This window comes from Erithacus rubecula, assembly GCF_903797595.1.
Source record: "Erithacus rubecula genome assembly, chromosome: 2".
In the NCBI taxonomy this organism is placed as follows: Eukaryota; Metazoa; Chordata; class Aves; order Passeriformes; family Muscicapidae; genus Erithacus; species Erithacus rubecula.
Genome location: NC_136685.1, coordinates 31,171,824 through 31,199,242, shown reverse-complemented (window position 1 = coordinate 31,199,242; position 27,419 = coordinate 31,171,824). Strand labels below are relative to the sequence as shown.

General features: G+C 39.4%; 1 protein-coding gene and 1 long non-coding RNA gene across 3 annotated transcripts; one reads left to right on the top strand and one right to left on the bottom strand.

Moving 5' to 3' along the window:
• Positions 1-950: 950 nt before the first annotated feature.
• On the bottom strand, positions 951-3,570 carry LOC306798665. The gene is made up of 4 exons (XR_013773432.1): positions 3,485-3,570; positions 2,552-2,767; positions 1,657-1,837; positions 951-1,521 (listed from the first exon to the last, which is right to left on the bottom strand). It is a non-coding gene; the product is annotated as an uncharacterized lncRNA (long non-coding RNA).
• On the top strand, positions 3,044-25,622 carry HMGN3 (high mobility group nucleosomal binding domain 3). 2 transcript variants are annotated; one of them, XM_079298865.1, is made up of 6 exons: positions 3,044-3,257; positions 17,482-17,532; positions 21,514-21,543; positions 22,201-22,248; positions 24,513-24,626; positions 25,134-25,622. In XM_079298865.1, the coding sequence occupies exons 1-6, from the start codon at positions 3,243-3,245 to the stop codon at positions 25,170-25,172; spliced, it is 297 nt and encodes a 98-aa protein (XP_079154991.1). In that variant the 5' UTR covers positions 3,044-3,242; the 3' UTR covers positions 25,173-25,622. The 2 variants fall into 2 exon arrangements, with proteins under 2 accessions (XP_079154991.1, XP_079154992.1); XM_079298866.1 differs by having other exon boundaries at positions 3,048-3,257; positions 24,513-24,585.
• Positions 25,623-27,419: the final 1,797 nt, after the last annotated feature.

Sequence of the window (27,419 nt, the reverse complement as noted above, 5' to 3'; positions counted from 1 at the left end):
AAGGTAACTGTCAGATTATTTTTGCTTACAAATAACAATTCTGCAGTAACAGAAATTTCTACATAGCACCAGACATTGATAATTATAATAAAATAATTACCAGACTTCAGAGTGCCTATGTTTGAAAAAGTGGAACAAGAAGTGTGTGGAGACTACTTAGTTTGTATATATATAACCCCTTATCATAATCATTTGGAAGTATTTGCCTACAGTCACATACTCATTTAGAAAGAACTGATGACAATAATGTCTCTTTTGACAGTTCCAAGACTATATTTCAGGGTGGTTTTACAGACCAACCAGCATACCTTGGACACAAAATGTGCTGTAGGGCTACATTACTTTGATCTGTGTCCTTCCTGAATGTTGTTATAGAGAAGTAGTAGTGTGTTACAGTTGCATCCCCTAATTACTTAAAAATAGAAACAGTTGTAAAGTTAGGCTACAAACTAATTTCTTTGACAACGAAAGTTATGGTCAACACATGGCTTTTCTAGTACAGCCTACATATATGGTATAGAAGTTTTCACCATATATTGGAAAGGAATATTTTGCCTTTACCCTCTGAAATCCTACAGATGAGTGTTTCTCCTGTTAGTAGCAGAGCTTTTCAGACAAGAGTCATCTTTCAACATCAGGTCAGGTATGATGGAAAAAGTCAACAGCTGCAGAAAGATAAAGCTACCAGATAATTCCTATGCTTTTTAACTGAAAGCTGTAGCAGCATGCCAGCCAGCCTGAACATAAATTTTGTTAGAGAGAAAGAGTCACACAGACACAGAGGGACAAGTATATAGGTTGTAGAAAAACAACTTTGCTGCTATTCTCAGGTCTCTGGGAATTTCACCTACAACCTGCCACTGTCTGGAGATCTGATAGGACTTGCAGTGACAGAAAGTGAACAGAAAAAAATTGTAATGACAGAAAATACTGAAGGAGTGAAGAAAGAGACAAACTGAACTCTTCAACTAATCAGCAATTTCCCTGAATGATTTTACTCTGAGGTGCAATGTTCCATTGAATGTGAATTTGGTTCAATTGATGAAAAAGGGCATCTGAAAATAAGTTATTGGCTCTACCAGTTCTTGCTCCTACTGTCTCACTGCTAAAATTTTGCTTTTCCTTCTTACTGCTCATTAGTTGTAGATAACTATAAATTAAGTGTCAACAGGATTGCTTCTCCCCATAAATCCAGGGAAAATTGCCTCTTCAAGTTGACTGGACTTTCTCTCTGCCTGTTACCAGGCTCCTACTGCTCTCATGGAATTGTTGTTGCTGTCTCCTAGCTGCAAATTTAAAGAAACTGGAATGACTGTGGAAATAGGGTGGGGACAGTTATAGAACTGAGCTTATGCATATGCAGGGAAAGAACCAGCAAAGAGTGCTTGGGAAGATGAAGGAATCTGTGTTAGCAGAGGTATTCTGAACTTGACAAAGTCTTCAGCTGCCTGCTCCAACGCAGGAGAGGGTTTTATTTGATGATCTCCTGAGAGTCCTTTCAACCTGAATTATCCTGCAAGTCTAAAAGTAGGGAAACAAAATGGAAAAGGAATATAGTCAAATGAGGAAGGCACCAATAGAACTAATCAAAAATTCTAATCCCCCCCCTCCCCCCAAGTTATTTTGGTTTGGAATGAAATGTGGGACTAATCCAACCTTTTTGGAGGGCATAGGAATAAATCCCTGCACATGTGCATAATTCTCCTGCGGATGACATTTCATCTGTATTAATGGAGGGCTAGCTCCGTTTTCTCCTTCTGAATGGATGGTACACAGTGAAGCTGTAGTGGGTTACTCCCATTCATACATTATTGATTAAAGACACCTGGAAAAAATGCTGGAGAACAGGTGGGAAAAGTTAAGTTACAGAGTAATTCTGACCTGGTTCTTTCCTATGTTAGTACCCAGGCAATATACTATGTAAGGTGGGACTAAATTTCTGATTATCACAGGCATCTCCAGCTAAAGGCCATATTTCCAGTCTTTCCATATAGAATTATACCACTTTGTACAAATTATTTAAATATACATTAATAGCATGTAAACAAGCAGGTGTAACTCCTCAATTTGGTGGTTTACACATGCATCTGGGAGCAAACCCAGCTGAGTTCCTGCCCTGGTGAATTGTTGCTACAAATTATTTAATTAGTACAAATTGTTTAAGCTCAACAAAGCTTTTGAAATCATATCAACAGAAGAATCTAACCTCTCCTGCTCCAAAGATACCATAGTTTGTTGTCAAAATAAGACTGTGGGAGAACAGGAGGTATGAGTTCAAAAGCCCCCAGGTAAAGAGGGAAGATGAGGTCTGTGGCAGCTATATGATGCTCCATGTACATCTCAACCACGGCTCTTGGCTAAAAGGCAGGTGGCCAACCCCTTGGAAAACCTTTGGGTTTTGTTCCACTTCTTCTGCAGGTACTTCAGAGGGATCACTTAGTTTCAAGCTGTTAACAAGTCAATAACTTATTTTTCTCATTAAAACTAACAGAAAAAAAAAAAAAACCCGTAAGTGGCATTTGAACTTCATATGAAGAATTGATGACCCCACCTTGTAATGGAGCGTTTGTCTCAGCGGCAGTGGTTTGTCTGTCGCGCTAGTGATTTATCAGGGCAATGTAATGAGGAGACCTGATACAACAGCATGCTTGCTTCTGGAGGATGAACGGATTTACACAGCAAGACAAACCCCCGCGTTGAAAAAGGCAGAACAGTAGCGATGGAGAAAGACTGCGGCTGATGTCAGTCGAGGAGGGGAAACCGGAACCTAGCGAGAGCAGAAAACGAAGGTAAATTTAAAGTGCCTGAAATAATGCACCTGTACAAGGAGCACTGCGGAGATTTGCGAGCGGATGCTGCTCGCCGTTCGCCGCTCACCGCACGCAACTTGCCCGACGCGCCCAGACCCCCGCCTGTTTCTCCTTCCCGACGGCTGATGGAGAATCCCGGGCCCGCGATTAGCGGCTGCGGCCGGGGCGGGGGCGCGGCGCCGCCGGCGGAGCCAATGGGGAGGCGCGGCCGCCCCGCTCCGCCCGCCCCGTCGGCGAGGCGGGCGCTGGCGGCGGGGGCTGCCGGGGCGCCGGGGGCGGCGGGGCGGCGCGGCGGGCACCGGGCGCGGGCACAGCTGCGGGCACCAGCCACGCCGGTGTCGCCGCTGCCGCCGCCACCGCCGGGCGGATTCCGCGCTTCTGCCGGAGCTTCTTTCGGTCGCTTATACTTTGGCGGCCCGGAGCAGGGACATTATGCCGAAGAGAAAGGTGAGGCGCCCCGGACGTGCGGCGGGTGCTGCATCCCCTCCCCGGGTGGGGTCGGGGGGGCCGGGCGGCGGCCGGCGGGTGAAGCGCGCATCTGGGGCCGGGGGTGCCCGCCGCTCTCCCGCCGCCGCTCCGTGCTGGGGTTCGCGGATGGCTCCCGAGCCCGGGCATTTTGCTGCCTGTTGCAAGCCCCCTGCACCCCGCCCCGCCGCTCCCCGCCGCCTGTTTACTTTCGCCGTGCCGCTCCCCGGGGGGTGAAGTCGCTATCACAACTCCAGCCCCCATCTTCTCCTCCCCCTCCGCCGCCGGGGAGAAGCGCTGCAGCAGCTGCGGCTTCGCCGCTGGCCCCCGCGGGAGGAGTTTCCTGCTCGCAAACTCCGGCGCCGCGGCGGGGAGGAGGCAGCCCCCACCCGGGGCGGCCGGATCCCGCCGCTTCCCGCCGCGCCGGAGCGATGGCTCCGAGGTAAAAGGGAGGAGGGGAGAGGCAAGCCATGTTTAAAACAAACTACACCCTTCTCCTCGCCTCCCGCGGCAGACCCGTATGTACCAACTCCGGCGCCCATCCGGGCAGGGCCCCCGGGGGCGGGGGGCGGCGCCTCCCGAGGGAGCCGTGAGGGGCCCCCGCCCCCGGGGCCGAGCCCTGCTCTCCGGGCACCCCGCGGCGGGCAGCCGCCTCCTCGGGAGGGAGCCGGCCCTAAGACCGCCTTCCCGCAGAGACAGAAACTTGGGCGGCCCTCGAGCGCCGGGCTCGGTGCTGTGGGGGTTCGGCGCCCGCCGAGCCGCTGGCAGCGGAGCCGTGGCGGCGCGGCCGCCGGGAGCGCTCCGGCGCTGGCAGGATGGCAGGAGGCGGGCTGAGCCCGGACGGCGGCGGCCGGAGCCCTCCCGCCCTGCAGGGCCCCGGGGGTGGGCGGCCGAGGGACGGAGCGAGGCCCTGCCGCCGCGGATCCTCCTCGAGAACTTGCTGCCCGCCTTCCGAGGCGCTAACAGAGTGTAACGAGAGACTTGACACTAATACATCCAACGACAAAAAAAATCATAGCTGCGGTCCTTTAATTTTAACTAGGTCAAGCAAGGCAAGGAAGGCCATTTGTGTTTTTCCCAAATGTCACCTGTGACCTCCTAATACACCATTTCTGGGCTGGGGCTGAAATCTGTTTTAATAAAGTTACAGGTAGATGATGCCTTCCAGGTAACTCGGTGTTTACTTGTCCTTTGCTTATTCCTTATGGGAGGTATCAAAATGTCAAATTGTCAAGTATGCTGCTGAATTATTTAATGTGTAGATGAGGGCCTGATTCCGGTTCTGAAAATGGATACTGCTGTGGGTTTGATTGGAATAACTGGGTTTGAAGTCAGTGAATGATGGGCTTTTTTTCCTCTTGCTCTTCTGTCATTGTACCCTCACGTGCTTTTGTGCTTTTAGTACTCTTGCTTGTCACCAGGAGAAACTTGAAAATCATCTTGTATCCATAGGACCCCCCCAACTTTTGAAACCTTGTGAGCTTCCTATCCTGTTTACTTTGCTCTTCTGTATTCTTATGCTACAGATGTTTCAGGCTGTCCTTTCTAAATGTGGGTAGAGTTAAAGAAGATACTCTTCTAGGTTTTTGTGATCTGTTGTGAAATGTTTATTAAGGGAAACTGCTTTTCAGCAGTAAGTCTGTAAGAATATGTCTCATTTATAAAAGATTATCTTTTAAAAGTAATCAAAGCATTGCATATGCCATGAGAGCAATGGAGATGAATTCTAACAGCATAGTCAGTTTTATTTTGGTGAGCATTGTATAGGTAAAGATTTACATTTAAAGATTATATACAAAGTGTGGGTTTTGGGAAGCAGTGATTCCAGGAAAAGTGTATGATTAATGGCTTTGCTTTTTAATAAAAATGTAGTTGTAGTATTTTACAATAATGGGTTTTATTCCAGAATAACATTCGCAAGGTGAGAAGTTGGTGATGCAGCAGTAACTGGATAATTACACCCGCCAGTTTCAATATGGAGACAAAACTAATAGTCAGTTCTTCTCTTAAAATTTCTAACTTGTAAAAAGGCTTCTAACAGGGAAAATTTTGTAAGCAAATAAACATCAAAAGTCAAAATGAGAAATTTTCACTATTACAAGGGTAGGTAAATAAATAATATTGCAGAAATGACTGAAATCCACCTGTATCTATTTTTGTGTATCTGTCGTTACCTAAGCTAGCTGGTTCTTTTTTGTTTGCTTTTCTTTTCATCTTTGATGTTTCTCATCTCTGTGTAAACTTGCTAAGTCCCTGGCCCTATGTTCATTATGAATATTATGAACAAAGAAGTGTAAGCTGCCTCCCCTTCTCTTGAGGGCTGTGGCATAGGGTATGGGGATGTCGTTACTCATTGCTTGAGGGTCACAGAGAAAAGGAAGAACTTACTTTGTGTTGAGCTGATGTTAAATTCTATGCTAAAGCAATAAAGGGTTGAACTCTGGACTGCTCCTGTCAGATTTCTGTACCCTTCAGGTGTCGTAATAACATGTTGTGGTGTGAACATGGCCTTTCTCAAGAAGAGTGGCGTGCCAGTGTGGGATAAACCAGAATGCTTGTTGTGGTATTGATAGGAAGAATGCCTCTAATGGGTTGGCATGTTTTGCTTTTCACTTGTGTTTGTGAAATTAGCTCTTGGGTCATACTGACAAAGTCCTTGACCTTGAAACAGCCCCAGCAGAAATATCTCAGTGTTGTCCATAAAAGGATGAAGAACCATTCTGTACCTGATGACAATGTGGTGTGGTCACATACAAGCGCGTAAGCGTGCATCAAGATCATGGCACTTGCCTAGTGAATGTACATCATGTCTGAGGGACACTAATAGGTGAAGTGGTGACTTGTCCAGTATTAGATGAGGAGCCTGTCATTTGGTTGGGATTGCACTCCAAAACTAACCAACTTGTTCTTTAATCTGAGTATCTAAATCTGTGCAATAGCACCTGCATCTCACTTGTTTTGAAAACACTTGGAGTTAAATCAGAGGTGAGGACTAAGTGGAACTTAAGCCATCCCATTTTTTTATCATTTACATACATTTCTATCTTTGAGTATTGTTACTGTTTCAGAGCAATTAAAAAAAATATCATGGTCAAATTAGCCATTTTAGTTGGTTATTTGCTGGCTCCTTATAGTCAGGAATGTAGTTTCTGCAGTAGAGTTGATGCTTTGAAGATATGCTGGAGACCATCTGGGACAGGTTCCTGCTCCGCTGTGCAAATTCACTTTCTTTAAAGTCAAACATACTTGGTTATGTTTACTGCTGAAAAGCAAACCAGCTGAGTATTTTGCTTGTAATGCTGCTTCTTTAGCAGAAGTCAGAAGGGACCACATTGTTGTCCTATCATAGTGCATTTAGTTGCGTGGTCACACAATTTTTTGGTGAGACCCTTACTGATTGTTTTGCAAACCAGGTATCTAATCAATGTATTTTTTAACCTTTGGGGTTAAATGCATGTTTTTACAGATACTAACCTGTAGCTGCAAAATTCTCCTTATGCTTTCTTTGTCTGGACTTAAAGTGAGTTCTCTTTGTGAAATTCCTATGTGTGTTTCAGTTTTTATTTCTGAAGTGTTATGGATATTCAAATAGAACATCCACCACATTCATCCACCAATAGGAGAATTAAGGCACTGAAGTAAATTGCTTAGTTGTTGGAATGGTCCCTTTATCTTGAATTCTCAGGTTAATATGTCTGTACTGATGTTTTATTTCCGTTAATAAGCACCTCCCACACTTTTGAGTGGCACATTTGTTGTTAATTTGCTGAATTTGTCTTCTTGCTTTATGCTGGTACATAGAAACTGAGGAACTTGCAATAGTAACCAGTTCTCTAAAATTTTGTTGTAGCAACTTGTATGTGATCAGACAATTAACTTATGAAGCTGAGGTCCTGCAGCAGGCAGCTCTTTTTTGCTCTATCTCTGTATGATCTTGCTGTTGCTCTTTGGTCTGGAATGAGGTCTAGGTTTGTGCACAGTGTAGTAGCAGGTGGTGCAGCAGTATGAAGTATACTCAAGTTCTGTTCAGCTCCATTTCACATCACTTTCCATATCCTTACATTTCAGCTGTGGTTCAGTTTGCATCAATGTGATATACTATATGTGACATAGTGGATTTTTTTTTTTTTTCAGAAGTTCTCTTCATTTTGAAGCTGTTTGGCAGGAAAGAAGCTCCAGTGATGTTGTGGGGACCCACATCTTCCCAATAAATTGTTTCAACACTGGGCTTGGAAGCTCTTTTTCTGTAGCAAAGTCTCTGTTAGCAGTGAGACATAGAAATGGGGGAGATTCTGTATTTAATTTCACAGTCTGTAGGTGATTACAGAATAGAAAGGAAACGGGAGTCAGTACCAGATCCAGATGTCTTGGCTACTGCCCTTTCCCCACTCCTATTCTGTCCACTTCTTTATCCAGATTTTTACTGGCACTCACTCTGCCTTCATGCTGACTGCTTTCTTCTTTCTCCCAGTCCATGAGAATTAAAAGCAAAAGTCAGAGCTCTGAAAAAGGTGGTTTCTCTTTCCACATTGTCTGGTAGGTTACTCCTTGACCATTCAGAAACTACTGGAAAACAGACAGAGCAGCAACAGCAGATGCCCTTCTTTGCATCTGTCACTGATATACTCCAGACTTTGACAAATTTCTGTCTAAGTCTCAGCAGAGTCCTCAGGTGGACTTCCACCTTTAGCATGCCTTGCAGGGACAGGTAAAATGATTGCTATGCAGACATGCACTTTAAATTCAAGCAAGACAAACAGAACAGATGTGCCAGAGCATCTTAAAGGATTCCAGGAGCCTTCTAGTTAGAAGGGAGAAGGATGTTTTGCTACTAAGAATTTTAGAAATTGTACTGGATTTGTAACTATTGCAGAATTTTAAACCTTGAGGTGTTTAACAGCAATTGAAAACTGCCTAGTTGGCCTGCTCCAAGAAGGCCAGCAAAGCCAGTTGACCAGACTGATTCAAAGGACCTATGTCCTTCATAGAAAAATTAAGCAGAGAAGATAAAAAACTTTTATCTGCACATGAAATACTATATATATTAAATATATATATTTTATATTTGTATATATTTTATATATATATATAAAGCAATGTAGCAGTGTTCAGTGGCAGTGAAGAAAAAGCATACTTGAGGAATGTAGCTATGCCATGTTGCAATAAATTAAGTTTACAGGGCTATTAAATACATGCAGCAAATATTTGTTGATGTTTCATATTAGAGACTCTTTGACTTAGAGCTAATTGTATAATTTTAGCTCTTATGATTATTGTTACTGTCATTGAGTTATGGGGATTAAAAGGTCATTGACCAAGATCTAAACATTTCTGATAATTTCATGCCAGTCTGTAAAGATCTGACTCATTTATTAGCAATTGATGGCAATGGATATAAATTTTTTTTTTCTTAGACTACACTAAAATACAATTGGACTTTAAGAATGGTCAATCTAAAAATTCCAATTCAGTTTTCACTGAATTGTGAATTAAAAATTCATTCTTCTTGGGCACATTAAAGCATAGTAGTACAATCCTTGTAAGTCATCAACTCTAACTTCAAAATTGACTAGGTCCATATAATCTTTCAACACTTAGATATGGGCAAATGTTCTTTTTTGTGTTAGAGTATCAGCATTATTAAGTTTAAAAGATAAAAAAGCCATGTGTGTGAATGGAATGTAGTTTTATATGTAAGTAGAACATACCTATGTATTATTTAGTTTAAGGTTGCTTTTCTTCTGTGCTACTTGACTCTGCTGTTTTATACCTAAGCAGTAGCTATGTATAGGAATGGTGTGTTCTGAGGTGTATCAGTCCTTTAGAGAAGTTGTATGAAGTTGAATTTTGCTTAATAACAGGATTGTAACATTGTCTTTTACCTGGAGTGTAAATAAACCAGATCCAGAGATTTTTCTTGGATGTTAGCACTTGGTATGATCATTGTGGCAACCCTCTACTTCCTATTCTTTACCTGCACTAAGCTAACACTGAGAGTTATCCCATGGTCCAGTAGACAAAAAGGTGCTTCAATATGCTGGAATTATCTTTCAGGTCATGACTCTTAGAGCTGGTCTACTGAGCAGGTTTGAACATGATTTGATTTTTTTTTTATTTGGGGTAATTTTACTGATCCAAGTTAGAGATGCTGCACAGTGGCATGATGAATGTGTGGTAACCTATTAGAAAGGAGCAGGCTGGGAATGAGCAGCTGGCTGCACACAAGAAAAGAAGTAAGGTCTTATACCAGTTTTATTGTCAGCAAAATTGACAGTGTGGGACTTAACAGTTTGGACAGCAGTTCACCAGATACTTTGAGCTCACACATACAGGCTGGAACCAGAAATTCCAGATGCCCATTTCTGTCCTTATGTTCTGATTTGACCTCTGGGATATCATATTTGCTTGAGGTAGTTCCTGGGCAGACCTGACTGCTGATCTTTTTTGACACATACATTGACACAAAGAGTTAAGCTGGAATTGACAGGAATGATTAGGTAGGAAAGGGCAGAATGTTTCTTAGGAGCAGCCAGTCATTCATTTTTGATTTGATGGTTCCTAACTCAGAAATATTTCTAGAAGTATTTTTTAATTCATTAGAATAATCAGAAAAACTTTGTGCTCGAATTGTAGCCTTGCAGCACCAGAGGGAGGAGGCATCAGGCTTGGGATTTATTTTGTGGGTTTTTACCCACTTGGTGTCTTTGGAAGTTACCAGTTTTTGGAGATACAGCTCCTGTCTTCCCATAGTAAAGAGTGGGTGTTCTTGGTAATGGTGAAAGCTGCAAATAAAAAATGCTGTGTTCCCTAAGAGCATTGGAATCTATTCTGCAGAAAAGAATTGTGTGTGTTCCCATCACTGCTAGGTTTGTAGGGACTGTTGGTATGTTTGCTCATCTCACATAGCTTTCTCCATTGACCTAATGGTACGTGACTTAGTAGTAGCTTCTGTTATTGAAAACAAAGGTCTAAGGACATTGTTACCTCTGCAGTGTTTTGCTCCCCTCAAGCAGAGTTGAGATGTGTCAGTGGTCTATTTGTAGAAGGAAATCCTCCTTTACCTCTGCTGCATCATTTCTTCCTTACCCCACCTGTGCCCACTTGGAGACAATTTATTCTCTTGAAGCTGCATTTTGGTTGCCTGTGAAGCTCTTCATTCTGGCTGTTGTAGTAGAGCAATACTGCTTTTAACCACAGCTGTAGTTATTACTGGGATGTGAGAGATGGGTGTGGCTTTGTACCAGTTGTGGTTTTGGTACCTGCTATCATAATCTCACAGCTTTGATGTTCTCTAGTACCAGTTAGTTGAAACAACAAAAAAGGTCCTTTTTCTCGATTATTGTGGTTTTTGTCACTGTAATGTCCTCAGTTGTTATTGAAGTAGTTATCTAAATGTAATTTCTATTTTTGGATTTTTTTTTTTTTCCAGAAGTACTATGTTCTAGTTTTAGTTTGCAAATCTGATCAGTTCTATTTAAATACAGATTTTGGAACATAATCTTGAGGGTTTTAAAAATTGCCTCTATATGTGGACTTGCATGAGTTCAGCAGCTTCATCTTACTTGCAGAACTGTCATCAGCTTTGAAAGTTAAAGAAGTAATATTAGGGACTGGATTTCATCCATTATATTTTTTGAATCTTCCTTTTTATTTTGTGGTGGCAGTAAAAAGGTTAAGCAAATACAGGGATGAGAATTTACTCACTACCTCGCTGAATTTTTGCGTCTGGTGTTCAGGGGAAGCTGAACAATTTCAAATGCTTGGTGCTCTCTGCTCCCATGGTTGATCTGTATTTTTCAAAATGCAGCTGATTACTTCACTGTATGAAAAGGCACCAGTCTGTCTAATTTTAAATTACAATGATTTTTTTTTTTTTAAGTCTGAGACTCTAAAAACTGCTCTTACTTTTTCGTTTTGCTGTAGGTAGATGTCATCTTCAAAAACTGACTACAGGGAAGATAAAGTTGAAGGAAAAATAAAAGCCAAACCAGTTGTGATATTTTTTAAATGTCCTATCAAATAGAAATGCATTTTTGTTTATATTTGTCAATCTTTAACCCTCTTTTCAGTGGGAATAGCAGAATCACAATCTACAATGAAGGCATTTCCTCTTCTGGAAAAAGCACTTATTCTGTCTGGTTTTGGTTATCTGGAAATACCCCAGTTCCAACTTGATTTTCTGTCTTATCTGGAAGAGCATAAAGCTTACATAAATCACCTGTCTTAAGAATTCAGGAATTTAATAAAATATATTTTCTGCACCTACTGATTTTATTTATGGCCAGGCTTTTTGTATTCTTATTTCCTTGTATATTCTTTGAAAGTGCATCACATGTCAACTCTGCTTGGCTTGGATCTTTAAACAAGAGTGGAAACCTTGATCAGGAAGGGTTTTCTCTGTTTTTTCCCAGTATGTGATTAGCATATTAATACAAGAGATATTAATGCTTGTCTTTAAATTTAAACCTTTAAGTACCATTCATCTTTTCAGAGCTTTATGATCTTGACATTCTCCCCCAAAGAATTAGAAAATTAGGTATTCTGCTCTTAATAGATGTAAGACGGAGGGATTTAAATTCTAAAAATGACATTTAAAAATAATGTAATAATTATTAACAAAAATATTAAAATATTACATAAAGAATAAATCCTTAAGCAACATGGGGTTTTGTGTAGTTGATTTTGTTTGTTTAGGTTTGTTTTTTTTTTTGTGAAGGACTCATTTACATGTATATACAAAAAACCCAACCTTATTTCCTGGAAGAGAGCAAGACAGATATAATTTTGGATAAGTATTTAAAAAATCTAGCCTGCCTCTAAACAGTTTTATGCTGTACTTTCCATGTGGTTCTGGCAGGTTTTGTTTTGTTTTGGTTTTGTTTTTGTTTTTGGTTTTTTTTGAGTAGCAGCATGCATAGTTTTTTCCTCATCCAGGATCAGACTCTTGGTAGAAAAAAGAAATGAAGCTGTGTAGTAGGAGGAATACCTGATTTTTTAAAAGGCATTTATTAGAGGGAATTAATTTTACTTGCAAAGATAATTTACATTGGCTTGGCAATGAGCACTGTTTTTTCCACTGAAAACAGATCAAAGAACTAGTTGTAAACAAAGGTTAATGATAAGATGCTGGAGGAGCTAAATGAGGAAACAATAGTTAGAAGGTTATTGCAGGAGTTGGTTGGTATTAAATTAGTCAACATGTAGTCTTCATTAAACTGATAAATAAATAGCATTTTAATTACATTTATGAACTAGTTCAAAATTCAGAGCTGCTCTGAGGATAAATAATTAGAAGATATAGTATGTATGGGGAAACCACTCATGGCATTAAATTTAGTCTTAATGCAGTTAGTTCTACTCAAAAGGAAATGAGGGGTAGAAAAATTTTAGGGAAAGAATGCAATAAAACCTGAAAAAGACTTTGGACTTGATACATCTGCTCCTCTTGCGACGTGCTTTCTTTTTTTTTTTTTGCATGCTTTTACCTTATTTTGGTTGGTGAAAAAAATTGTAGGAGGAATGACCAAAAGCATTACATCATGGAAATTGCAGCTGCAAGAGTGAGCCAGGAAATCTACGGCCAAATCCCCTTGCAGGCAGTGTATGAAGATGTGGCTGAACCAAACAGCTTGCAAAGAGGGGAGGAAATGCTATTCAGATGGCTTATATGCTAGGACAGTTAAGGCTTTCTGCCTTTCTCATTTCTAACTTCTTAATGTGGTAGTTAGAGAGAAATTTGCATCTGCTTTTTTTTGTTTGTTTTGTTTTCATGTGGGTATGAAAGGACTAATTTCTCTCCCATCAGAGCCAAGGTGTTGAGTTTCGGCTTGTAATAAAATCCTTCAGAGAATGAACCATCTATTTAATTTTATACTGACCTTCTACTGTCTATTAGCCTCTCATGTACTTGTATTCTCATTTTTCAGACTTTTTAATGTCCTTCTTTATAATAAATCCGTTCATAGTAGTGCAAACAAAATATTTATCCAGAAATGGGACATTACAAGTTCAAATGTGTATCTTTGGGTCTCTCAAAAGACATCAGTGACTTCACTGCTTTAGGTTACTGTACTCTCATTATATACTCATTGTATACTGCTGGGTTTTGGTTTAAAAAAATGAAGCTTTGTTTCTTTTGTGGTGCATCTCTACCAAGTAGCCATGTCTTAAGAAAAGTAAAACCAGGCAATTGATCTGTATTTTCTATTAAATGTTTATTTAAAACAGTTGTCTAGTTTTCTGTTTCAACTTAACAGCTCTGTAATGATGTTGGCAGTGCAGATACTGCAGTATTTGGTGTGTGGAAACGCTGGCTCTTATGTGTACTTCACAGCTGGTGAAAGAGCCGTGTGTATAAATAAGCTTAATGTTAATATTCCTTCAGGGGTTTTTTAACATTCTCTACCATCCATTAATATTCCTTTGTTTTTTCCAATCCACTTGATATAATTTTCTATGTTGGTCTTAAAAATAGCTGGGGTAAAATCTAGTGGAAAGAAAAGCCAGTTGCTGATAGACAGTCTTATGGTTTGAAAGTTATGCAGCTGTGACAGATCTTGCAAAGCTTACCTGCAGCTTAAGATGCAATCTTATTGCCAATATTTAGTGCTAATTGAGATGTGACACAATGTGTGGTTATGTCAGCCTAAAACTTGCTAGTAGTTCAAATGTCAAAAACATATTTAGAGATAGCCAGTCATCTTTCCTTGTGTGTACCTCTATGAGGAAAAAAAAAAAAATCACTGTTGTGTATGTCCTTATTTGCTTTTTTTTAAAATGTTTTGTCTCTTGCTGGCATCAGTATCACACACAGCAGGGATAGGGACTACTTTATAAATTAAATACAGGCCTATGGTGGAGTATAGCTGAAGAATTACTGAGGCTGGAGTGCTGCCCTTGTCAAGTGTTTCAGTGCTTGTATTAGTCTTTGATTTTGCAGCACAGAACTTGCAGTGTGGGTATCCCTGCTCCTGACTGGCTCACGATGTACGGCACAGTATTCAGGGTGCATTTTATGTGGCCAGGGTGTCATGTGAAATATGGCAAGCCATTGCATTAGGTCATAAGGAAAAATGTGCCAAGGGGAGGGGTTACTTAGTCCATTTTGTTGCTTTGAAACCAGAGGTTCTTCAGTAGTTTGTCGCTAGGACAAAAGATGGGGGAAGGGTTCCTGTGGAAGAGTTAAGGGCAAAGGCTTTAAGGTTTTGGTGGTATCTACATATAAGTCCTGTGACTCCAGATAGTAGTGCAGACAGTCTCTCTTGTGACATGCCAAGTTCTTTGGGAACTATGCTTGGCACAAATCCGTTTGTGTATAAATCTCCCTTTTCCCCAGGGAGAGGAGAAAGTATTGCAAAAACTGGTATGAAGAACCACATCAGATGGGACCCATAAGAACTCACAGAGGGTAAAATAAGTTTCTTTTCTTCTTTTAACAAATACATTGTAGCCATATCTGACATATATATATATATTGGTGTGTCTATCATCTGCACTAGATGGACAGAGTAGATGGAGTCCAGGCTGCCTGCAGCTGCCCCATGCCACTGCATTCTTGTCTATTGTACTGACTCAATTGTTTGTGCAGCTGTGCAGTAAAATGATTCTGCTGGAGCAGGGAAGGCTATATATTTATAATTTGTCTGAATACTGTAATATTTATGCATTTGTTTAAGCAGCATGCTATTTTTCAGCTGGATCAATTGCCTACTCATGATATGGCCTCCCATGCAGCTCTGCCAGCACACTGGGGAGCCAAGGCTGGGAGGGTGAGCCCAGCACCAAATGCTTGGACTTGCAGTGATGGCAGAGAGGAGGGAGCAGGTCAGAAATGGAAATGAGATCATGTCAGTACCACTTGCTGCTTATTTACACCTGTGAAATTATTATTATTGTCCATGTCCCTCTGTGGAAAAAAGCTCCATGGCCTTCAGAATTGCTGTTGGGTTTTCTAACTTGAGAGGGAATGCTGGACTAATTAATTATCTAACTTAATTGAAGTATGTTGTGTAATATATCACGGTAGTTAGTATACAGAGGTTGTGGTTGTGTTAAGAGTATTTTAATATGATTTTCTTCCCCCTGTGGTTAGCCTCATGAGCAGTTTTTTTAATCTGTTGTCTATCAGTAGTATTGGCATCTAAAATCAGACTGCCCTGTCTATCAGAAATGTGGGAGACTTCTCTTTCATAAGTGCTAAAGAGAATGGTAAATTACTATGTGTTAACTGTGCAGTATTGCAGGTGGACAGTTAGCTCTTGTGCAATTCCTGCAAGGCTGTTGCCATGTGGCAGTGGGATAATTTAGCCCTCTCTCAGAGCTCTAGGATTCCCAAAAGTGAAGCAGGATAAAACAGCCTGATTGTGGAGTGTCAGTCAACTTTGTTTAGCTTATGATGAGTATTTTAGCTTGGCTTCCAAAGGAAATGGATCATGCCATCTTTCTGTCTCTGCCCCTGTAAATCTAAAGTCTCTTGACCACTGCAAGGAAAATATTCTAAAATCTTAGATAACTTCTGTACAAATAGGTCCTGCCCAGGATAGGAAGAATGCTATTTGAGTTCCTTCTTAGGGAAAGGGTGCAGCACAAGTTTGTTAGAATTGAGAAAATTCATATGGGAGACAGAGATCTTACGAACTCACGGGCAACAGAAAAACTATACCCATAGCATGTCCTGTATTGTGAGTCAAAGAGCAAAGTTGTAGTACACAGGACTTTGTTACTGACAGGAATAATGGAATAGCTTGTTTTTGTTTTCTTTGTGAATTCTGATGCTCCCAGCATCACAACACCAAGCTGTAGTAACTCCTTGGTAACTAAACCGAAAGGCTTAGAAATGCAGACCTGCAACGATGCTGCAGGTGACTGGTGAGGCTGCAATTGCACAGGGAGCAGTCAGGCTCCATTTTGGATGCCTGCCTGTTGCTATTCTGAGTTGCTCTACGCTGTGCGATGCTGCTTAACTTCCTGCTGTTTTCAAGCTACTTACATGATCAGTGCTCGGCTTTTTTTTAAAGCAGCTGCTCCTGTAGCATGCTTCCTTTCTGTCGGGAGAGTGCACAGTAACAAAGCCACGTTTTATTCCCTGGTGGGGGGATGTCTTTCTGGAAGTGTGTTAGAGCCCAGTGCCAGGAGAAGGCACTGGTCATCTGCTGCAAACTAGCCGGTCATTTTCTCTGCTCCAAACCATAGCTCTCTAACTCCCAGACATTTTGTGTCCAAATCTGTGAGGAAGTTTGAATTAAGATTGAAATGGAAAGAAAGGGATAAAGATAACTAGCCTGCTTCCTTACTGATTGTAAAAAAAAAAAAAACAACAATCAAGTTGCCTTCTCTGCTGCCTGTAAAATGTCTTTTTGAAATATGCCATTCTTGTAGTTCTCCTCTGTTGCTGCTCGCTCTTCATCCGGGAATTGCTGCTCCTACAAATGTTTGCAAAATGTAAAGTGTAACACATCTTGAGTTGTAAACAAAAGAGAAGCCTGATTTCACCTGCCCTGCCTTTTTTAACTAAACAAATCTTTTTCTAGTACCTAGGCAGGGTTAGTTTTACAAAGTTCAAGTTGATACTTTGTTCTTGAGAAGATACATGTTTATCCCAAGCTTTTGTCTCCGTGCTTGGGTGTTTTACTGATTTATTCTCTTCTGATGGAGGAGGTAGGATGTGATGTAACGATACTTTTAAAACCTCCAGCTGAGTAAGGCTGAGAGAGAAAAGGAGTAAAGGAGGTAAAGAAATCATTCATTCCAGTAATGCTGTGGGTTTTTTTGTTTGTCTCACTGCACCTCATAACAGGTTAAGTTCATGTTTGGGAAAAAATGTGTTAAATTTCTTGGTGATTTCAAAAGCTGTCACAGTGCAAACCTCAGACTTCCAGTTCCTTCTGTTGGGCTACCAACAGCTGATTAGATGGAGCTTCCACTGGAGCCTGTGGATGCTTTAGTTAATTGGCTAGAGGGACTCTGAGGAGTGGTGTGTGATGTGATATGAATGTACCTGGTGCTCAATCCTCCGGTTCTTGCTTGGTTTTGGTGAAGAGACTGATTTGAGTACAGTGCTGCTTGTACATACTAATGCAGATTTGTCAGGCTGCTTTAAGTTGTTGCAGATGAAAGAGCAGAAAGCCTTCTCCATAATCTTTGTTTTGCTGTTGTCTGCGTGCTTTTAAGTCTGTAATAAAAACATTGATTTAATATTTTCTTTCAGTCTCCAGAGGGTGCTGAAGGCAAGGATGCAGCAAAAGTAACTAAACAAGAGGCAAGTATATATATAATTTGTTTTGGCATGTAATTATTTAATTGGAGATTTGCAGTCATGTATATCAGAAGATTATGCATTTCTTTGGCACTTCTGGTGAGCTGTTTTCAGTGGGAATAAAGACAGTAAAATTTGTACCCTATCTGCCTTGATTTCGTCTTAGTGTACTGAGGATTTACATACAACTTAATAATACACCAAATAAATTTGAGAAAGTTTTAGGGCTTTCATGGACAAACTCTAGTGGATCTTGTAGTAATAGTGTAGTATGTTACTGCCTGGAGCTGTTGCTCTGTCTCTTGTGGGTTGACAGAAGAGGGTTAATGCACACACCTCAGCCAGTCTACTTCAAAACTATTCTTAGCTTAAATGACTGATGGGAGGGTGTCTTGAATTAAGATACCAGACTCTAAACTGGAGCAGCTGGCACATTTGTGTGTTTTCTTTGACTAGATTTGTTTAAAGGACATGGTACCCTCTGTTAGAGAAGGCAAGAAGACAGCTGGTAGTATCTTGGTATCTACAATAAAATTTGCTAGTTTGTTTTTCACAGCCCTTAATGTGAATTTAAAAAATAGATAGAGAATTATGAGAATTTGTTTTCTTAGGTTGCCTTCTTTTATGGCAGACAAATTTAAACCAGGACTTTGAGAGAATGAAGCAGAATATAATTGATCTCTTTGTAAGTCTTGGAGCATATTTGATCAAGAAAATAGCAAGTTGGCATGTGCTACAGTTTACTTGCATGTAAAGAGCACTTTTTCATAAGGTTCCATGAGCAAGTTCTTAAAGAAATTAACTAGTATTGAAGATTTGTTTAAGAACTTCTAACTTATAGACTTAAGAGAGGAGAATGGAAGAGTGAAAGGTAATTTTCATAAAGGAGTATATTATCAGTGGAGTACTGGATTTTTGGGAGCTATTGTTACTGAATATATTTATTAATGTTCTCTAGGAGAAATGGTACTGAAGAAATTACAGAGTTTGCTGAAGTTTACAAAAATTGCAAAGGTACTCAGAAGTGAGAGAGGCTGAGAAGGCTGTTATGTCACTGATAAATACCAAATGATAAAATATCAAAAGAAATTCAATATGGAGAAATGCAAATTAATACGCAGGGGAAGAACTAATGGTGGTCATCAGTCAGGGTGCTAATCAGGTGAAAGATTGTAAAATCACAGTGAATAGTTTCTAGAAAATGTCAGTAGTTCTAAACAGAAAGTAACTAGAACATAGAAGAAAAATGTTAGAGGACAGCATCAGTGTATCACAAGATTAATTTGTTGTGCTCTCAGATATGGAATGAAACTCACCTGATAGAGGCCATGATAGAATTAAAAGGATACCAACTACAGTGGGACAAATAGAGAATGTAGAGCAGCCTTAAAAAAAAGGTAAACAACCCAAACAGCACAGTTTATCTAGGATTCTTCATCTTTTATATAATGGAGTTGTGATAAAATAATTATTAAAACAAACAAAGGCAGTTGGGAGTTATTCTACATGAAAGCTGTAAACAAGAGGAGTCTAATGAAAGTAAGAGACAAGAAGTTAAAAGTAGAGACTGCAGAAGGGAAAGGTTTTTCTTTTTATTTTCCTCTTGGTGAATAATCCCATTATCGAACTCATTGACGTAGGATGTTATGGAAACTGAAAGTGTAAATGATTACTGTGTAATTAAACAGATTTGTCTAGAAAATAACCCTTGGGGACTATTTAAACACATGGTGTGTATATGATATCTAGGTTGGAAAGTTGGCAACTGCAAATTGCCAGAAGCTGGTGCAGTAGGAGAGTGCACGGAGTTTTTCTATCTGCTTCTTTTCATAGACTTTCTGTAGATGTTTGCTGGTGGGCCAGTGTCAAACAGACCCTTGGGTGAGCTGCTAATTTCTGGGTTAGTACAGCTGTTTGGAGGGGACAAAGGTTCCCAAAGCACATAAAAGTGTGACCTTTGCTGACTTGGCTCTAGTTCCCTCCTTACAATCAGATAACACAAAAATACATACAAAGTCCACGTGAGATTTAAAATTACTTAGCTGTCAAGCATTTTTGAAGAACTTACGGTTTATGCTGACTTTCTTATGGCAAGCAAGTCATGGAACTGGAGGTAGGAGAGAGAATTATAACTTACCTAAATCAATCCTTTAAAAAGTAGATGCATGCAAAACATTTCAGTTCCTAAACATTAAAGGGATAGAAATAATTGGTTAGGAAGGCAGATTTGTAAAAGATGACACCTTGAGTTAGAGGTGCTTTCATTACCTGGCCAACTGAAATGCTTTGTTAATGCTGTTGTAAAATAATGCTAGGCTGCCTCTTAAGCAGTTGATATACTCAATTTCCAAGGAAAGAGAGGTTTACCTTTTTACTGTTAATGGTGTGTAAGTATTTCATAGCTGCAAATATCTTTAGGTATTTTTTTGCTGAATGCAGATTTGAACTATTCACTACTGCTTTCCACTAAGAATTCTTGAATGGCTCCAATGAACACAAATTACAGCATTCTTCAGATATTAACAAGAGCTTTTTCCTGTTGCAGGATGTGCCGAGCCATGCTTTTTCAGCTCAACTTAAATGCTTAATATGTAATTAGAAGTATTTTTGATTCTCTTTTTAAGCTGAGTTATATTGTGTATTTGTTGCAGTTTAATTTTCCCCTTATTTTGGCTACAGGTATAATTCTAGTTTTATGGCATAGACCAGACTTTAGTTCATTTTATTAACCATGCTGTGAGTCTAGGTGAGTCTGTTTTAATTAATGCAAAAATATTGTGAACAAACTAACAAGTATGTTTGAGACTACAGTAATAAATTTATGACAAAGAGCAGAGTGAAATAAAATTTAATAGGGAAAGTGTGTTGAAATGATGAAGAAAGATGGTGAGAAGCAGAATATCTGACTCTAGTCTTTCCTTTTGAGATTTGTGTTTAAATAGAAGAAATAATTTCTCTCTCTCATCCTGCAGCTGTCTTTGTGCACCTGGACTCTCAGAGCGAGTGTGTGGAGAACTGAGGAAGTGGAAGGACATAGTTTCATGTTTTGAAATTTTAGCACACTGATATCCTCTAGAGAAGGATGTTAACTTTATTCAGCTGTTAATCAGATGGTATTTGTGCCCACTATTACAAATAACATCTGCTGGATTCTAAAAACATCATTCTAAGTGTGTATGAAAAAGGTTCGGTCCTTTGCACAGGTAGTCAATCTTACTGGATTTGTGAACCTTTCATAGAGCAGGAAGGGACTCACAAGTAGTTGGAAAAGGGAGATGTGTGTCAGGTATTTAACTGTGTGGAGATTTTGATGCCTTAGGATCTTAGCTTTTATATTTTTCATATATTTGTAGTCCTGCAATTCTTTAATGCATAACTCTAAACTCCATATAGGGTGTTAGCTACTACTTTCCCTTTTTGGTCAGACAAAACAATTCCTCTCTAGGGCCTGGGAACCAAGGACACCTTACTGGCTCAGGCCCTGAGAAATGTAAACAAAAGTGAGCTGGGGAGTAGCAAACTTGGAGTAAATTACTTCATTATGTAAAGCTGTAAGATTAACCCCCAGTATACAAATTGACTAAACTTATAAAAGTATGAAAACCCCTGACCTGTCATCCATTTTGGGTGCAGCCCCTGGGGAAACTTTGTCTGCCTGAAATGTACCTGAAGGCCTTCAGTAAATGTAACTACTTTTTACTCCCTTAATTTTGTCTGACTTCTATTTTAGGTAGTCCCAAGAAAGCATCAGTTTAGGTGGTATAATTCCTGAAAAACTTTCATTTCTAACTTTCACATCACTCTGTCCCTTTAAAATTTAAAGAATCCAAGGTGAGGAAGATGTGGATTGTGTTTGGCAATAGACACTTATATTTTGGTAGATGCATATTTTATGCTGTCCTGTGAAAAGACTGATAGTATGTTGCTTTACATATTTGTTCCTGTAAGCCTGTAAAAATGTCCTTTTTTTGTTTTCCCCTGTAGCCCACAAGACGATCAGCAAGACTGTCAGCTGTAAGTATGTATAGTACATCCTGGTATATTCTTTTCTAAGCACATATGGTTTCTCAGACAAAACAAGATTTTTTTTTTTTTTACATTTTGCTTGATTCAATTTTTATTTTTGCCAAGGGATATTTTAGAACTCTAGCAATGAAGTTATCTTTGTTTTCTTGGTTTCAGGTTTTCAGGTTGTTCTCACAATAGATACATTTCCCCACTTCTGTGCAAAACTGTCTGTTAGGTGCAGTATTGGCTTTGTTTCATTTTGCAGGCTGATGATAGTTGTGGAAATGCAGCTAGTTCTCTGGAAAGGAGAAGGAGCTGTGTTTCAAGGACTTCATTTGGTGCCACTGCTAGTACTTGGTTTAATTCCTCTTCCCTGTTAGAATATAGTTGATGGGGTTTTAAAATAGTTACCAGCAATTTCAGTGTTTTACTCATAGAATGACCCCCAAATTACTTTTCTTTCTAGATGAGTGAACGAATGCAGAGAGATGTGTACAGAGATGAGGGACATTTGTATAGTAATGTTTTTCAGACCTTTTCTAGATGCATATGACTGAGCAGGAAATAAGGGAAGGTGTGGGGTGGGGGGGGGAAGCAGGGTGTGGAGGAGGCTGACTTCTGGTGGTGTGTCTAACATGTTATGCAACTCAAAATGTTTTATAGAAACCTGCTCCACCAAAACCTGAACCCAAACCAAGGAAAACAACAAAGGTAAATGCCCTTTCTTTTTAGTTACCATTGCTTCAGCCAATAGTAAGCAAGTATACTCCTTCTATGTATTGCAAACAGTTCAATTCACAGCATTTTTTTGAAGCATGGGCTTCCCTGCCCTCTCTGCAGCTCCCTGCCCCCCCTCCCTGGAAAAAAACCTACAAATTAGATCATTCTTTTCTTTCTGTTCCACCCCTTCCTGGCCTCATTACTGGCTCAAAGAAAATGTCTTGCCTGTTTTATATGCAGACCATGTTAGTTTGTAGTGAATTACTAGTTTAAGAAGAATTTTTACCTTTACTACACCTTTCCTGAAAAGTACAGGGTTGGTTGAGTAAACTCTTGAGACCTAGCAATTTCTACAAAAGCATTTGAGATTACTCTGTATCATTCTGTTTCCTTGTCTAGAGGTGCAGTACTTCATTTTGTACTGAGAAACTCTTATCTGTTCTTGAAGCCTGGCTGTTGCTGAGAATGCACAATTATAATTAAAGGTGAAATTAAATATATTTAAATTGAATGGTTTGGGTTTTCTAGGCCAGTTACAGTCAAATTAAAATCTTATTAGTGTTTGAAATACCTTTTCAGGATTTTTGCATATAAATCATGTACTTCAGAAATTGTGGATTTATTTGTGCCTAAAGGGAATATTGAATAAGAGCAATTGCTTTAATGAGAAAAAAAAAAGCCTCCATGCTGGACACTAAGTCTAGCACTCTTCACACTTCCATTTTTCAAGTCCTTTTATTGTCATCTCAATTGGGCAAGTGCCAGGATACAAAGTCCGCATGTGAAAGTAAACTCTGATTTTAAACACTGTGTAATTTATCATATAAAATTACCAGTAGTCTTGCTGAGTCTATCCTGCTCCCCTCTCAGAAAGAGTATTAATAAAGCAGGGAATGTGGGATGAGCTCGGTGTCATGGAGCCAGTCTAAATTGCATGAGAGACATTTGTAGCTTATTTCAGGTCACTCAAATCCTTTATGACATTACTGTAAGTAATACAGTGATTTTTTTATTCCAAATTCTAACTGGATCACATTTGTAAGGAGTGTATTAATCTTGGTCTCCTCAACAGAAAATAGCAGATGTGTACTCTGAACTTGCTAGTAAGCAGTGAAAGATAGTAAATTAATAACATGCAAACTTTTAACAAAAATTATCTCAAATCTGTACTAAGTCAACTCCTTAGTTTGTTCTTTCATAGGTGAAGAATTATAACTATGCTCATACCCACCTGCAAGCTTCCAAAGTATGAGCTGCTGTAAAACATTGAAGCTGAGGGGGTAATTCAGTAATCCCTGGGACTGGGATTACTGGTGCTCTCTCCTCACTGCCCCACTCCTGTATGGGCATCTGTGGGGAAGGGTAGTAAATGAAGGAAGGCAGGCCTTAATATCACTGTTCACAGCTCCATTTTGCATGGAGAATTTGAAGCTAATAATTGCATGAAAGATATCCAGTGTTTATCAGAACTACTTTAAATACCAATATAAAATAGTAAATTCAATACCATTTAAATTTTTATCCCATTGCATTTTGAATACTTAACCTGTGTCTCTGCTAACCTTTAGATCACAAACATAAATAAGTACATAGATAAAGGACTTTAAAAAAATAGTAGACTTCAACATAGGAATTAAGAGCAAATCTCTAAGTGAAACTGTGGCTATTAGAATTTTGTCAAAAGGAACTGTTCTTTGCTTTGTGTTGCTGCAAATGGACTTTTATCAGTTTGCCTCCCTAGCATGTTGGCTGTTTCCTTAATTGACATGGAAGGACCATTACAGATGTTATCAAAGTAACAAAAGGACAGCCAACAAAAAAACTTAGTTTTTAAAATTATAATTTTTTATGTTAATTGAAATTGTAGTGCTGTAGTTACACAAACAGCATGGTGCTTGTGCTCGACTGAATAAGATTTCAATATACTGTTATTGGATTTGTTCATTCACATATCCTGTATATACCTCTTAGGACAGCTCTACCAAAGTAGTCTGATGTGGTTTTGTATCCCTGAAGAAATTCGTAGAAAAACCAAAGAAGCAGACACCACCATTTTCTAGAAATGTTGAGTCTCTATGTAACTTATGTGGGCTTACAGTTTCCAGGTAGTCTTTAGATGTTTTTTTTGTTTCAAACTAGCACACGAAGCTTGCCAAGACTTGCTGTTTAGTTCATATGAAAGTTGTTTTGATAAAGATACAGAGTTCTGGCTACTCATACAATGTCTCCGGCCATGTTTTTTCGTTTTCTGTCAGAAGGAACCTGGAACAAAGGCCAGCAAAGGTGCTAAAGGGAAGAAGGATGAAAAGCAAGAAGCTGCAAAGGAAGGTACTACACCATCTGAAAATGGTGAAAATAAAGCTGAAGAGGTACTTTCCACACATACCTCCTGCTGATTGAATCAGTGTTTTTTAATTATTCAGCCTTTCAGACATTGTTAGCATGTTCATAATGTTTCTTTTTATTGCCCATAATGTTATTGCAGATTCGCATCTCGCTCAACTGTTAGTGTTTCAACATCCAGAGGTGCCCCACCCAGCACACTGTCAGTAAAAGGGCAGATTGAAACAGTGAAAGTTAAGGGTGCGGTAGAGCATTCAGCATGTGTGCAGTGAATAGAAACAGGTGGTAGTGTGGTGCTTTTCAGTGTGAACGATGGAAGCTGACAGGTAAGGCTTGTATTGCTTTTGGAAAGCTGGGATCGATGAGTTGAGAAAAGTGTGTGACTGTACCTGTTCCGGTTGTGTAGATGTCCTATGGATACAGGTTTGGAGCTGTTGCAAGTAAGAAATCAAAGGACTAAGGATAGCTTGGGTATTTAGGTACCTAATAGCATTTCATTATAGTAATTTAATTTCTTTCTTTCTTCTTCACAGGCTCAGAAAACTGAATCTGTAGGTGACAAGAATGAATGAAATACCATGAAAATTTTGGGTTGATTTTATGTACCTCTTGGACAACTTTTAAAAGATATTTTTATCAAGTATTTTGTAAATGCTAATTTTTTTAGGACTATGATAGTTGACATATTAAACTGTATATGAACATTTCCCTTCTCATAACAGTGCTTTTAGAAATGCCCATTGTTGCCAAGTAATATAAATATCAACTTAATATTGCAAGGTATGTGTAAAATTGGATCAGCATTCCATACACTTGCTTTAAGAGTTATGTCTTGTGCATATGGTGATGTTTTTACTGTGTGTATTTGGATTTTTCATGCAGTTTTTCTAGAGCAATAATCAGTGGTGCTTTTGTACTTAGGTTTTATGTGATTTTAATGAAACATGGATAGATGTGGCCACCTGCTGACTATTTTGGGTTCTTTTAATGGATTAAAATAAAGGGTCTCCTTGCCTGCAAAACTACAGACTCCTAATGTTTTCTCTGAATCTGAGGAATGCCTTACTCACATCTTTGACTGTTACAAGGAAGACTAAATGATTTAGTAACAGTTGGCTTGTATGTGGTGTGTTTGCTTTTTTTGCTGATGTCTGATTAAAAACCACCCACACAGGAGCAGCAAACTGGGATTTTCAGTGGTGTACAACTTAGGAGACTTACAGATAAATTCTTCATAGATACATTCATCAGATACACTACACTGTCACAGGGTGAGTAGACAGACAGGATATTGTGTTTTCAATGAGCTATCAGTACAAATAGCAAATTGCTTGATTGATGGAGATGTACAGTAATTTAAAAGTTGCTTTGTTTTTCTCCACTCTTTTTTCTTTAATGTGCATTGTAGTCTATGGAAACCTTTCTTTCTATCTGTAGCCTCAAATTTAATATGAATAGTAATTGCTGTTCTTCAGCTGAGGACAGTTGTTAATACATTGAAATCGCTGTTAAACAGTGCTATATATTTGGTACCTGGTGGAAGTGGAACAATGAAAGTTGGTTTTGAGGTGATTGTGGTGATGTGGTAGATTAGCTAATGATTTTTTAGTGTCCATGTTTTAACTCTGCAGCTCATTCTAAGTACCTTTTATGATTTTTCTCCTTCTCTTTTCTCTAGGGGTCCTGGTGTTTCTATTGTTACTTCTGGGATGGGAGGGGTGAAAGAAAAGATGTTCCCTGTTCTTCATCAGCATTGATTTGTATTGCTCAAGTGGTAGTCATTATGTCTGAGGATACCTTTTGCTTAAGTCAATAAATAAATGACTGTTGCCTGACCTAGTGTTCTATTTATTCTTTGGGAAGAAGTCTCTAGTTGCCTTTTTTAATTAAAACCTAAAAGAAGCCAAGCATATCTACACTTAAAAATTGAAGCTTGATTGCCAAAACTCTCTCTGCTAGCTAAAATAGGAGTTAAGACCTGCATTGATATAAATGTCACACTTTTTTGATAGGCTTGCTACACCCACAAGAAGAGGAGGCTGTTCTCTCCAGCATGAACTTAGTTTTGTAAGAAAATTCAAAGTCATGCTCTGCTTTTGGTGATGGAAGGCAGAGGCCTATAACTGTAGACAATGAGAAGGAAAGTCCTTAATGTTACCCAGTGATATGTTTGGTGATCCTGCACACTACTTCTGATTTGCTTTCTGATGGACCCTCTTGAAAGTCTGTTAGAAACTATGGTTGTGGGAAGTTGAACCATGTGAACTCTTTCTCAGAATCATCCAAGTGCTGTTTGTAAGAATTTTTCCAATTTATGAGTTTCTTGTTCCTCTGTGTTTGTGTATATATTCTCTGATCACTTTCATCAAGAGATTAGTTCCTATTCCTATCTAGACACTTGAAGCTCTTGAAATTATCCTTTTAACTTAGTCATGAGCATCAGAAGACACACTTCCCTGGACAGACTTATTTAAGGAGAGATCTTTCCATAAGTTTGGCTAAAAGTTGGGCAAAAGTTGGATCCTTAAACTAATTGCACAATATCTTGACCTAGTAATTTTGGCACAAAATTCTTGTTGTCTCAACCGGATTAGGAGATTTAGCTCAGTGCCAGAATTCCATTGGAACCATTTAACAAAAGATCCACTTGGCTAAAGAGCAGTAAAACACACTACCCTGCTGATTCACTTAACATTTCTGACTTTTCAAAAGTGCTTTGTAAATGTCATGCTTACCTATATTTTTTCTCGAAGTGTCAGATTCTCAGAGAAATCTTCAAGGCACTGTATCAGGTTCTAGAACATGTTTTTAAAATTAGA

What these genes read in the sequence shown, in the direction of transcription:
- HMGN3 (XM_079298865.1), top strand. An exon ending in CAAAAGTAACTAAACAAGAG is followed by an intron (nt 17,533 to 21,513) that starts GCAAGTATATAT and finishes TTTCCCCTGTAG; the next exon opens with CCCACAAGACGATCAGCAAG. An exon ending in GTGAAAATAAAGCTGAAGAG is followed by an intron (nt 24,627 to 25,133) that starts GTACTTTCCACA and finishes TCTTCTTCACAG; the next exon opens with GCTCAGAAAACTGAATCTGT.